Here is a 12,673-nt window from a genome sequence, read left to right as displayed (position 1 = left end):
GTCTCCTCCCCTGACCTAAGGAGGAATATGCTGCGTGTAGATTGTCACATTTTATATTGTGAAATGGTGTTTTCAAAACTACTGCCTACGATCACTAAAAATTATCACAATGAGCCGTGATTCCTTTTTTTTTTTTTTTAATAACTTTTAAATGTGAACAGGGTCTGACTTCATTGCATTCATGACTACTTATATAGGGCTTTTTTCCCTGGGGAACTACTTGAACTTTTATTACCCTTTGGTCCTCAGCTTTATAGTTTTCAGTGCAGCTCAGCAGAAGCTCTTTTGCTGTGGTGAAACATGTTTTATCTGCCTTGGACTGATACTAAAAAATGCTGTTCCCAGATAACAAATTATCTGCCTCATTAGCTGAATGAAGTGAGGAAGAGTTGACTCATAAAGCATCAATAATGTCTTAAAAATTATTTCATGTCATAACCTTCATGCTAATTTCCAATCCAATGGGTTTTCCCCACACAGATGAAAATTGTAAAAAGAAGCTCAAAGATAAAAGTAAGCTTCCTGGTGTCTTTCCATGATCATTTGCATTCCAGAAGTGCTTTCCAGAATAGCTTTCTGCATGTGTTTGCAAAACTGCTTTAACAAACATTGTTAGGTTGCATCATCTATAACCCTTAGTTACACTTAGAGTAAAACTGGACAGCAAGGGTGAGTACATCACACTTGAAACACGAAGTTTTCTGATGAAAATCTGATAGATAAAGGAAGATTTGGTCTCAGGAAGGCTCACAAAGCAATTGCCTCTCAGTGAAATGCAGTTGCAATCCAGCAAACCAGATTCTCAGCCAGCATAACTGAGGGAAAATCACTACAGCGGTGTGTCCAAATGTGTTTCATCTAGAAAGCCAGCGAGGCAGCTTCTTTTCTTCTTGTGTTTCATTAAGGAGGAGAATGTTCTTCCATCTCTGTTTGCTTTCCGTGAATTTTTAGGAAGTTGAAACAGGCCTTTTCTGCCTGTGAGTTTTGCCACCTGCCTACATTTGTAGTGAAATTTGACTTTTACCTCATTCATGCAAGGTAGATCTTTAGGAAAAAATTGAGATTATTTCCATTATTCTTGAATTCCTAGCCCAGAACACCTCCAGAGCATACACGTTCCCATGCCTTTATACTTCTTGGTAAATAAGGATTATAGATGAAGCACTGTTGTCTGTTAGGAGCCTTTCCCAGGCTTGAACTGCCATGTAATATTCCAGCATGACTGCTCATCACAGCAAACCCCCGTGTCATCCCACTGTGCCCTCCTCATTGCTCCATCCATGCTGGATTAGGGCTGAGCATCACTGCATGGTGCTTCCTTCATCACATCCATTAATCCCCCAGCTTTCTTGAGTGGGTTTTGGGGTGGTTGTTGACTGTTGTGCTGAGGATATGTTTTATTGCATTCCAAATGTAGTATATTGCTTATTTTGAACTTCTTGTTTTGCAAGTATTTGGTTATTTTGAAGTTGGATATAGTGAAAGTCAAGCAGTAGTTTTACCATTGAGTTTTCCATTTTTGTAGGACTTGGAGAGCAGTGGGGGGGAGGAAGGAAATTTCCTAGATTTCATTATTTCCTTGATTAAAATGTCAGAGAAGAGGTTTTGAAGAAAAATAGCTTTGTTCTTTGTGTTTGCATCTAAAAAAGAATTTAAGTGGCTTATTTTTTGTAACTGTGTGAATCTACTTTCAGATATTCCTGAGTTGCTTCTTGATTTTTTGTTTTTCTTACTTCCTTACACTGTCTTACTTAAATTGACTTGGAGAACTGTATTGTGTTTTTAGATATAGAGGTACAGAAAATGAAGAAGGCGGTAGAATCTCTAATGGCAGCAAATGAAGAGAAGGTAGCAAAGTCATTATTTTTTCAGTAATCATTCATCAGATTGACTTAAATCTCTAAGAAAACCTTTGCATGTGAGCTTTTCACAATTCACCTAAAAACCAGATTTGTAAGCATCAATGATTTTCTGCAGTCAGAAAAATCAGATTTGTACAAATTGATGATTTTCTGCAGTTAGAAGCACTGCAGTGCCTTTCAGGGGCTATGAGCATTTATGAGCTCTCTGCATGTGCACAGGATCTGTTCAGAGTCCTTACACTGTTGTTTTGTTGAGTTCAGTGTGGTTAATTTGCACTGTGTTCTGCAAATGTAAAGATCTCCCTACAAGTGCAAGATCACAGGCTGTGTTTCCAAAAGGGCTTTTCTGTGAAGTATGAATTATTTTCATACATGGTTTTACGCTTTCATATACATGTGCATTTTGTAGGATGTTTTCTTTTGATCACCAAAGCCCTAAATCCTTTGTACATGGCAAATTTATTATGCTCTACCTTTGACTTAATAAGGGTGCTGAAATCCACTTTCAAGGCTGGGACAGTTCTGGTGATTAACCAGATGATAGCTGTTGCTTAATACAACTTCTGATATTTCAAAACCTCTCAGCATTCTGAGTCCTGTCCCATCCACACTTCCCATTTTTAGTCTCACAGCCAGTTAAACTAAAGGATCTAGTCTTTGTACTTCTTATTCCTGGGGAAGGAAGCACAGTCACAACTTCCTTTCATTTTAGGATCGGAAGATAGAAGAGCTTCGGCAATCTCTGAATAGGTACAAGAAAGTCCAAGACATGGTGATACTGGCTCAAGGTAAAAAAGGTATTGTACAACCAAAAAACAAAACAAAACAAAAAAAAATGCAAATCTGCTGTCATTTAAAGTCCAGGTGTGTTGTGGTGGTGAGCTTAACCGTGTGTCTGAAGCAGAAGCTGTATCTATATCACAACATGTAATGGCCCATTCCATATATTCTAAGACTGGTGGAGGTTTCCAGACCCCTTCAGAGGGTGAAGATTGTCAACAACCCAACAAGAGTGAAGAAGCAAAATATGCATTTTTTGTTGTGTTGTTTTCACACCATGCTGAGTGTTGGAGGGGGAGCAATTTTTAAATAAGTATTGCCCTTTCTTGCAGTGCTGTACCTTCAGGCACAGGAGAGTGTTAGAACAGACCTTGATTCTCTGGGAACTCTGCTCCATGGTCACTTCATGGAGCATGAACAGAGATTTCAGGCAGTGACAAATGGGCAAGAGAGGTTTTTGCTGTGAACAGATTTTGGTTTGTGTTTGCTTTTGGTTTGCGTTTGCGTATTTTGGCATCGAGCACTGGATTTCTGCTCACCTTTTAGAAAGTATTGGTTATCTTTCACAACCAGTCCAAGCCTTTTGGTAGCACTGAGCTCAGGAGCATCCAGGGTGGGAAGAGCAGAGGATGCAGACACCAGTGTGGGCTTCAGCACTGCTTAAATGAGACACATTCAGTTTGTGGCAAGCTGCAGACCTGATGTGGTCATTTCCAGGCTGATGATAGACTCTGAGCAGTGGGCTGCATTTTTCCTCAGGGTACCTTGAAGATACCACAGAGACATCTTAAGTTTCAGTGAGACTGGACCTTCTTACTTTTCCTTAGTAAATAATAGAAACAAAGTATTTAGAACAAAATTCCAGAACAGACTGGAATGAAGTACTCCAGTTTATTCAGCTTGTTGAAACTGATGCCACTAAATGCCCTGAGGGTGTTTGCTGGGCTTTTTGACCTCCCTCTGTTCCAACCCTGCTGTGTTGTGATGGTTGAATTGGGAAGTGACACTTGGCATGACTCCCTTTCTCCTATTGTAGTCTGTCCTAAAAAACCCCAGCAGTCAAATCCTTCCAGTTTTGGCCCATAACTGAGCACGCCGGCTGCAGCTTGTGTGGGAACAAGGGTCGTAAAACCAACAAATTTCCATGTTCTCTCCCTTCAGGCAAGGAAAGTGAAAGTGAAGACTTGAATTCAGGGTCTGTTTCCACGGGTTTGTTGGACACACCAAGTCTGACTGACCCAGAGAAGAGCCCATCCCCAACCCCAGTAACTGCATCCCCAATCCATGATGAATTCAACATGAATATTCAGGAAGAGGTAGGTTGTTGGGTTTTTTTGGGTTTCTTTTTGCTTTATTTAATACCATTATTCCTTGAAAACACCAGCTTATGCTGGATTCATATTGCAGATGACAAAACTCAAGTTTCTGAAAAGACTTTTTTCCGTGTTTCACAGTTTTTTGTAATGTCTCATATCCTTTTGGGGAAAGTGGTTTTCTTGTGAAAGCTGCCGAGGAATTTCAATTAAACTTATTTTTCTTCATCCTCAAATGGGATCAGGAGACAGAAATAGCTGTATTTATCATGACATCAGATCTAAATGACTTATTCTATTAGTCATAAGAATTATTTTTCTTATCAAACATTGCTGTTTTAGGAGCTACATTTCCTTTGGCACGAACCTGAAGTAAATATGTTGGGGCTTACTAAATATATCTTGTCGTATTTAAGAGGATGCAATCATAATTGCATCCATTCAGTTAAATGTTCTGTAGGCTGTGGTTCAATCTCCAATTTTTACAATCAGACTTTCCAGTACAAAAACTATAAGTGTCTTCTCTAAGCTCTGAGTCAGAGCAGAGACTTGACTTAGCTAAACAGCACGAACACAATATGAAGAAAATGGAATTAAATTAAATGTTTAGCAGCTTTTTTGTATTTTCTAAGTATCTGAGGACAGGATTAAAGCTGAAAAATGGACTACCATTCATGGTGTCTGTGTTAGAGACACATTTAGCAGGCAGTCTTGTGAGACTTCTGAGATTTTTGTCTATGCTGTAGCTTAGCTATGCAATGATTCATGTTTTATCTGCAGTGCCATCTTTCAAGGAGCAAATAATTCTGTTAGAATATGGAAAAAAATCACTTTTGAAACCTTATTTCAGATCCTTTTCTTCATGGTTTATCTGTTACTCTTTTTTCATTTATGATTGCTTAATTTCAGCTCAGGAGATTGTAACACATATTCTTCCTTCTTTTCAGAATTCCTTACAGATCCACACCAGCATTTTACAGATCTCAATCCCTTCCTTTTCATCAGCATCCAAGAGCTCAGAAACTGTTGCAGAGAGACTGAAAACACACCCTAGGCCAGATCCTGCAAGTGAAATGAGGTATTGTGGTTTCCGTGTATTTTTCATTTGTAAATCCAATATTCTGTGACATTTAAGGAGAGCAATAATCTGTCAGTCACTGAATTATCAATTCATTAGCCAGGTAAACAAGGCTAAGAGTCCCTTGGGTAGCTGCAGCAAACCAAGCTAATGTTCTTGAAGTGCATTCATTAAATCCTGAGTAAGCAAGGGCTGGTTTGGTTGATGTTGTAGCAGCACTCATGGTCTGTACCAGCTGCTTCAGAAGGAATGAACAGAAGGAGAGGGAAGCTGATCTAATATAGGAAGGCCACAGAATCATTATTTTTGTCTAGGTTTGCATCATGTAAGTCTGTCTGGCTCTGCCAGCCCCAGTGATTTGTGCTCAGACATTTTGCACAGCTGCTAAATTTGGTTGTAAGGCACTGCCAGGACAAAAGGATTTCCAGCTCTAACCTGAGGAGGGGAGGAAACCCAAGGGATGTGTGGCTGCAGTCTGGGGCTGTGGCTGGGCTGTGGCACTCAGGAACCAGAGACAGCTGCTGGGTGAGGAGTGGCTGTCACCTTTCACCAGAATTTCTAATCCTGCACCCTCCTTGTCCTGGGAGGAATGCCAATCCCTGCAGACCTGCACTGGCCCTGCAGGGAGTACAGAAAAGCACCCCGGACTCACAGCTCAACAAAGACTGTGCTTGAGATTTTTCTTCTGGATCCAAATCCCCAGCTTTATCTTAAGTATCAAACACTAAGAAGCCAGAGACAGGGAAATGCTGTTGATTTGAAACAATCATCAGTCTCAATGTGAAGCATCAGTGCAAGCTCAATTTGATGTGTGATTTTTCCAGTTCCAGAAAGGATCCTGTCCAGAAGCCCAGCTCTGCTCAGTTTGTGCTGTGCATGTTCCTCATGCAGCTCAAGCTGTCAGCAGCAGGGATTTCACCTGTGTCTCTTCATGGAAAAATCCAAAGCAAGAACTACACTGCAGCAAAGTGCCCTGTGCTGTGGGTGGTGACCAGGTGACCTCCACTCCTTGTGCTGCTGCAGACCCTGCTGGAACCTCTGCATTTATTGAAGTTAAATAGTTCAGTACTGTCATCATTTTACAGTGAGAGTTGTCTTTCCTGGGGCTCCTGAGCTCACCTTTGTGGAAAATTTGCCATGTGTTAGTACCATAAGAGCTGAAGTGAAAACAGAATTAAAGCAGGCTGAGATCGTAGGATTTCTGTTTCAGCCTTTATTCATATCTTTTTTTGCTTTTGCAGTGAAGGAAGATCAACAGGCTCCTCCCCTGAAACTCATCTGTGTGACAGTCCAGTGTAAGTGCCATCAAATCTGTTCAGGGGACATAGTTAAATGTGATGGCCACGTTGAACCCCCACTAAGCACCCCTTTTATTTTACATACCTGTATAAATAGGTCAGTTAATTCCAGCCAAAATGATATTTGGTGATGGTAGGTGTCTGGTCATGCCCCATGCTTTCATGATCATTATTTTCCAGTGCTTTATCTGGGCACATGGTACCTCCTGTTACATTGTGAAGCATCTCTAATTTGGTGGTAGACCGTCAATATTCTTTGAAATTTATAGTTTTCCACAGTGCATGCACGCATGGTTTGCTTTTTTCTTTTGACAGGGAGGGGAAGGTGATCAGCTGACTACAATGAGAAAATAATTTTCATTTCTGCCACATATCCATATTCCCTAAAGCAGCAATTATTCCGGTGTGGAAAGTCTTACAGTATCTCATTAAATTGCATGGGTTCTGATTACTGCATTTACTGCACTGATTACTGCATCTTAATTCAAAATATCATTGGGTTTAGTATATCTCATCATGTATTATAATGCTGTCTTTAAAGCTGATTCCTTTGAGTGTCTTTAACTTAGCGAGCTCAAACCAAGTTTGAGCTTTGTTTTTTTGTTACTGTTTCAGAATTTCCACATTGCAGAAGTCCAGCAGTCTGAGCAGTTTGAGGAAAGAGGCATCTGAAGTGGTAGGTTTGGTCTCTTACTTCCTCCCATCTCCTTGCACATAGGTGTGACAGCTCTGCTGTGACCCTTGTGAGGGTTGTGCTGCCTTCTGAGAAATTCTGAGTCAGAGCAGGGCTCCTTGTGGCATGTATTGACAGTGGTCACACACATTCCAGTAAAGAAGAAAATCTGTCCTTGAAAACACAGGTGCTTTTTTTTTCCTCTTTGTATGAGGCTTTTACATGAGACTCTCTTCTTGTGTTTTTGCTCAGATAATGAGGTGAGATTTTTTTTACTGGATATGCTTTTCTGATTTAAGACAAGAAAAAATAACTCCCACCACCACTTCTTACTTGTGTTTAAGGTGAATAATTTTGGGAGGCCATGTAATTAATGCACTGTAAAATAAATCTGGGCTGAGTATGTTTTAGGTAGTCAGAAACAAAATACTGAGATGGTGGATGTCTGGGGATAGCTTCTGTTTAGGTTTCTGTGGAAGTGACCAAAAAGCAGCTAATCTCTAGCAATACCATCAAATCAGTGCAATTCAGGTGCTCTTTTGTGGCAGCCTGAACTCCAGGAAGCTCCTGAATTCCCTGATATCTCCTGTGCCTTGCAGTGTAGAGGAGAGGCTGACAGCACTGAAAACGTCACCAGAATCTGATAAGGGCTGAAGTTCATGGGCTGGGGATCTTTGATTTTTTCTTTGTTTGGACAGACAGAAGTAAAGGCTGTGGATGTTTTATCTACTTGGCTTCTACCCTGTCTGGTTCCTGCTCTGGGTGCCCTCAGGCAGCTCTGCCCATGAGTGCCTTAATATTCTGTGTGTCACTAATCATGCACAGCTAATCCTTCACAAAGTGAACCAAAGGAACTCTATTTCCATGTCAGCTCACTGACCTCAAAGCAAGCAAGGTTTAATCTGTGTGAAATACAGGCTCTGAAGACATTTATTTTGGGGAAAAGAATGCTCAGGGAGGGATATTTCTGTCAGAACTTAACTGGGGGTAATCCTAATGAACTGTATACTGGCTATAAACCATTACTTTTTCAATGTCTTAATCTTTCCCAAACAGGACAGAGATTGTGCACAGAAGCCAGCAGAGGTAATGTGTGTGTGTGTGTGTGTGTGTGTGTGGTGATGTCCTCGGAGAAACATGGGCAGTGAGGAGGTGTTGGCAGGCTGGGAGGTGTGGGATTGCCACACACAATTCCAGAGGGGGAATGAAGTCCTGCAGACAGGACAGGGAGGAGTCTCTGGTGGCTGTCACCATCAGTGGCACTGCTCAGTGCTCAGCACCTCCTTGCTTCCTCACACATGGAGTGTCTTCCAGTCTGATTGAGCATAAGCTAATGTTTTTCTTCCACTAGATAATTAGCAAAGATAACCATTAAGCATTTTACTGACTCTGTAATTATCTTTGATTAGTGTCCCTTTGGGTTTTTCAGTTGTTTTCTGTGAGCAGCAAGTGTGTTTCTGAAAAGCCTGTCATTGCAGAGCAATCACCCTGTGGTGCCTTAAGGCCACATCCTGCAGTTCTTACCTCTAGGAATACCTGAGCAGAGGTGACAGACTTCAGATACCACTTATAGGATGAATGCTGTATTATTCAGCAAAAGCCAAAGGATTGTATTTGGGCTGTGAAAGGTTTTGCTTCCTTCTTTCAAAGAGACAGTGAAACAGCTGGCAAGGCTAAAGTACTGCTTTAAATTGGCTAACTGGAGTGTCTGATATCTCTCTTGGCATTTATACTCCTTGCTTGATCTGTAATTTCCTCTTTGCTTTGGCAGTGGACACAGTCAATTAATCCATTAATTAAGAAATTGCAGAGCAGTGACAGACAGAAAGAGCTCTCTGACACTTGGCAGAAAACCAGTGTACTGTGGGGGGTTGTCTCTCTTCTTCCCACTGACTGCCCCTACAGCTGCCAGTGGGGGAGACAGAGACCCTGGAAAGCTGGAGAAGTTCAAAGCCTTGCAGGATTCTGTTTTTGCCTTTTCCATACTTTTAAGTCAGCCTTACAGAACTTGAGGAACATCTTAAAGAACACAATTTACTCTTAGCAGGTAGAGTGATAGTAATCCTGGATCCTGAACATATGTCAGGGTTTAATCCCAGCTGACAGCAAAGGATCCCACAGCTGGTACCCCGCAGGATCAACCAACAAAAATATAGAACTTGGGGGTTGAGATACAAACAGTTTAATAATTGAAACAAAATAAAATAAGAATAAGAATAATAAAACATCTAATAAGAAAAGGGAGAAGAGAGAAGGAAAACCCAAAAAGGACAAGTGATACACCACAGTACTATTGTTCATCCCCCACTGACCAGTGTCCAGCCCATCTCCAAAATAGGATTGGCTCCCCTTCCCAGTAACCCCCCCAGTTTATATACTGGGCATGGAATTCCATGATGTGGAATATTCCTTTGGTAGCTCAGGTCAGCTGTCCTGGACATGCTGCATCCCAGCTTCTTGTGCACTTTCTTGCTGGCAGAGCATGGGAAAATGGAAAGTCCTTGACTCAGGGCAAACACTGCTCAGCAAAAACCCAAACATCCCAGTGTTATCCACATTATTCCCCACTAAATTGAAAACACAGCACGGAACCCATACACAGCCTTGAACTAAGAAAAAGTTAACTCCATCCCAACCCAAACCAGGACAACATATTCAAATGAAGATCTTGTTTATATTTTTCATTATGGTTTTTAAATTCTGTATTCTTGTCGCGACCAAGGAGAAAGACTTCCCAGATGATCTGCCAGCAGTCACTTTGCAGGCTCTCAAAAGGCCTTCTGCAATTCCCTTATATTGACTCTTTATTTCCCTAATTCAAGCAGGTTAAACCTCCTGTGGAAGGCAACAGTTTTGCAACCCTCCCTCCCAAGTCTCCTTCTCATGGTGGCACAGGTGACGAGGACAGTTTTGGCACCCGCAAAGCCAGATCTTCCTTTGGCCGAGGCTTTTTCAAGATAAAAAATAACAAGAGGACTGCAAGTGCCCCCAATCTGGGTAGGTACCATGCCTCTGCATTCAGATTCTGTGCATTTTGAAGCATCTTAACAACAGCTGTAACTGCCTTTAGAAGCAGGAAAGCCAGCCTTAGTCTCACTGTGACTTGGTGGCACTTCAGACAGTAGAATGTTTGGAAAATACCAAACAGCAAGAAAAGAAAATCATTGATGTAAGGAAATATTTGATGTGATTCAGACTCTGCTGTGGTATCTCCCCTGGGACCTTGTAGGGTCTTGCTGCTGTATGAAATGCTGTCTGGCAGTAGTTCACACATGGCATTTGTGGGCTGTTCTTCCCCTCGGTCATCCTTGGTTTATCTTTCATAAGATTTTCAGATATACAGAAATAGGACAGCAGCACTTAGTCTTTCTCTTTTTTTTGTACTTAAGCAACCTTGCAAAAGAACAGGAACGGGATTGGCAAGTCATCCAAGCTCGTGCTGATTTTTTACCTGTAGTGTTGTGGGGGGGGGTTATTTTTGGTATTGTCATTTGGTGACATTTGCATATGATGAAGAAATAAGCAAAATGTTCTGCTTAATGCAGAAGTCGCTGTTGTCGTTAACTGGAATTTTACTTACATTTACTGCTCATCTCTGGCAGTCTTTCCACTGATCCAGTTCAAGCATCCAGTGAATCTCTGCATCAGATCTACTGCCAGACATCTGAGGTTTTTGTTTCTCTCTTGCACGAGATTCAGGAATTTAGCTCTCTATTTCAGAAGCCTGAAGAGGAATAGCTTCTGCTTTGTTACTTACTCCAAGAGAATGTTAGATTTTTGTTCAAAACATGTAGCATAGCTACACATTGATGATATGCTGCCCATTTTTGCCTGTGACATACAGCCTGGGAAGTTGCTAGCTTACTCGGAATAGATGTACAGTCTATTCTGAGGGTTAGACTCTTCACTTCGGTTTATTTTATCTTTGCTTTTGTGTTATCCCCTGTGTTGTCCTGAAATTGATTTGTCTAACAAAACGCAATACTTGTGTCTGTCCTAAAGGAGTGGAAGATGGGCCATCTAAATCAGGGTGCTGTGACTTTGAGTAAATTATTTATGTTATCCAGATTTCAGTGCTTCCATCCGTAAAGCTGCTGTCCAGGTATTTGCCACTTCACAGGAGCAGTGGGTCCTGGAGCAGGTGACTCCTTCCACTGAAGTGACTGCAGTGCTGTTTTTCCCTCCCCACCACAGAGCTCTGCCCCACTCTTTTGTTGTGCAAGGGAGTTTCCCAGTGCCTTGGTGCTCCTAATCCCTTGTGAATTCAGCATTCGTGTGGCGCTTGTGTCTCCCGTCCCTCCCTCCTTTTGTCCCGTACTGTGTCACCGTGAGTTTTGAATTGTGTTTGACCTTGTGCCTCTGCGTGTTCTCTCCCGTTGTGCTGCGTGTGGGTTTGTGCCTTGTGTGGATATCTGAAGATCGCAGTCGAAGTGCCAGTGCACCTACTTTAGGTACAGTAATCCTGCATGTCTGCCCGTGCCAGCCCTGTGCCCTGACTGCTGCTAACAGCTGCCTGTGGCCACACTCTTCCCAAAGCACAGCCAGGCCCCAGAGCTCTGCATCGGAGCTTCTGCCCATTGCCAAAAGGAGTTTTCATGTAACATCTGCCCTCTGCTAAAAGTCAGCTGTGCTGTTACTGAGTAGCTGCTACTAATGAGAGATTGCGGGTCAATTTGCAGAGGCTTTTGCTGTAACTTTGAGCACAAAGTTACCAGGTGAGAACTGGTGATGCTTGGTAGCTACCTTTGTGCTGCCACCTGTCCTGGATCCACTGAAAGAGTTTGAAGGGTGGTGAAGTAGGGAATGAGCTGTATTTCCCAGACATTCATTTAAGGGAGTTCTGAGGGAAAGCATGTGTAATTCCTCTTCTAGCTGTAGTTGTATTTATGACACAATAAAACAAATGAAAAATAATTGGGGCAGATGGGGAAGGAGCTATTCACACAGTAAATAAAAGCCAGTCTTGTGATGTGAGCATTCCCTGGGTGGTTCTGCCAAGGGCAGGTGAGACCTGCCTTAGGAAGCAGAGCTGTGTCAGTGGGGTGCTGGTACAGCCACACAGGGTGGCAAAGAGACCAAGTGCTCTGGACCCTCTCTTGTTCTTGCATGGCCCCCTAAATGTTATCTGTTCTACAGGGTTGTGTCAGTGCATGAAAAGGAGTCAGGTATGAGGAGCAAATGGCGCAATTCCCGCAAATCTCTGCTACTAATGCACCCAGCCTTGTCCTGGTGTTCTCTCTCTAGAATGCCATTTCCGTGTTTTTGGTTTTTTTCACTTTACCTTCTACAAATAAAGCAATTCCCACGAATGCCACAGCCTGGTTCGATGTTAGTGCTGTCTCTGTCACTGGCAGGATCCCAGTGTTTGATGGTGGACAAACCAAAGTGCCTGGAAATGATCTTTTGTGGGACCTTGTTGCTTCACTGCAAGGTTTGACAAGGTGGAAAATGGGACACATTCATGGCTGTTCTGGCTGAACCATCCAAGTTTTCCCAGCAGAAGGTTACACTGACAAAACGTAGAGTTTGTTGCTGGTCGTGGCACTTTTGTGACCATCTCGGCATTAACTCTGTGGCTTGAGACTACGTGTCCCAGCAATATAAGCTCTGCCTTGATGCATTGTTTACTTTTCTCCTGGGAGTCTGAAAGTCCATTTCAAACACAAGTG

General features: G+C 42.2%; 1 protein-coding gene across 16 annotated transcripts in view; it reads left to right on the top strand.

The window, feature by feature from the left end:
- The window catches only part of PPFIBP1 (PPFIB scaffold protein 1), a 103,673-nt gene that overhangs the window by 78,336 nt on the left and 12,664 nt on the right, over nt 1–12,673 (top strand). For 8 of the 16 annotated variants that reach the window (XM_077783185.1, XM_021539157.2, XM_021539167.3 and 5 more), the window contains 10 exons: nt 481–513; nt 1,787–1,848; nt 2,575–2,659; nt 3,804–3,958; nt 4,903–5,033; nt 6,275–6,328; nt 6,947–7,007; nt 8,061–8,090; nt 9,827–10,001; nt 11,423–11,455. In XM_077783185.1, the coding sequence (XP_077639311.1) occupies nt 481–513; nt 1,787–1,848; nt 2,575–2,659; nt 3,804–3,958; nt 4,903–5,033; nt 6,275–6,328; nt 6,947–7,007; nt 8,061–8,090; nt 9,827–10,001; nt 11,423–11,455 (819 nt within the window). The remainder of the gene's footprint in view (nt 1–480; nt 514–1,786; nt 1,849–2,574; nt 2,660–3,803; nt 3,959–4,902; nt 5,034–6,274; nt 6,329–6,946; nt 7,008–8,060; nt 8,091–9,826; nt 10,002–11,422; nt 11,456–12,673) is intronic. The other 8 variants (XM_021539171.3, XM_021539161.3, XM_021539166.3 and 5 more) reach the window with 5 other exon arrangements.

This window comes from Lonchura striata, chromosome 5, assembly GCF_046129695.1.
Source record: "Lonchura striata isolate bLonStr1 chromosome 5, bLonStr1.mat, whole genome shotgun sequence".
NCBI lineage: Eukaryota > Metazoa > Chordata > Aves > Passeriformes > Estrildidae > Lonchura > Lonchura striata.
Note: the sequence above shows the minus strand (reverse complement) of the source record. Positions and strands in the feature narration are given on the sequence as shown.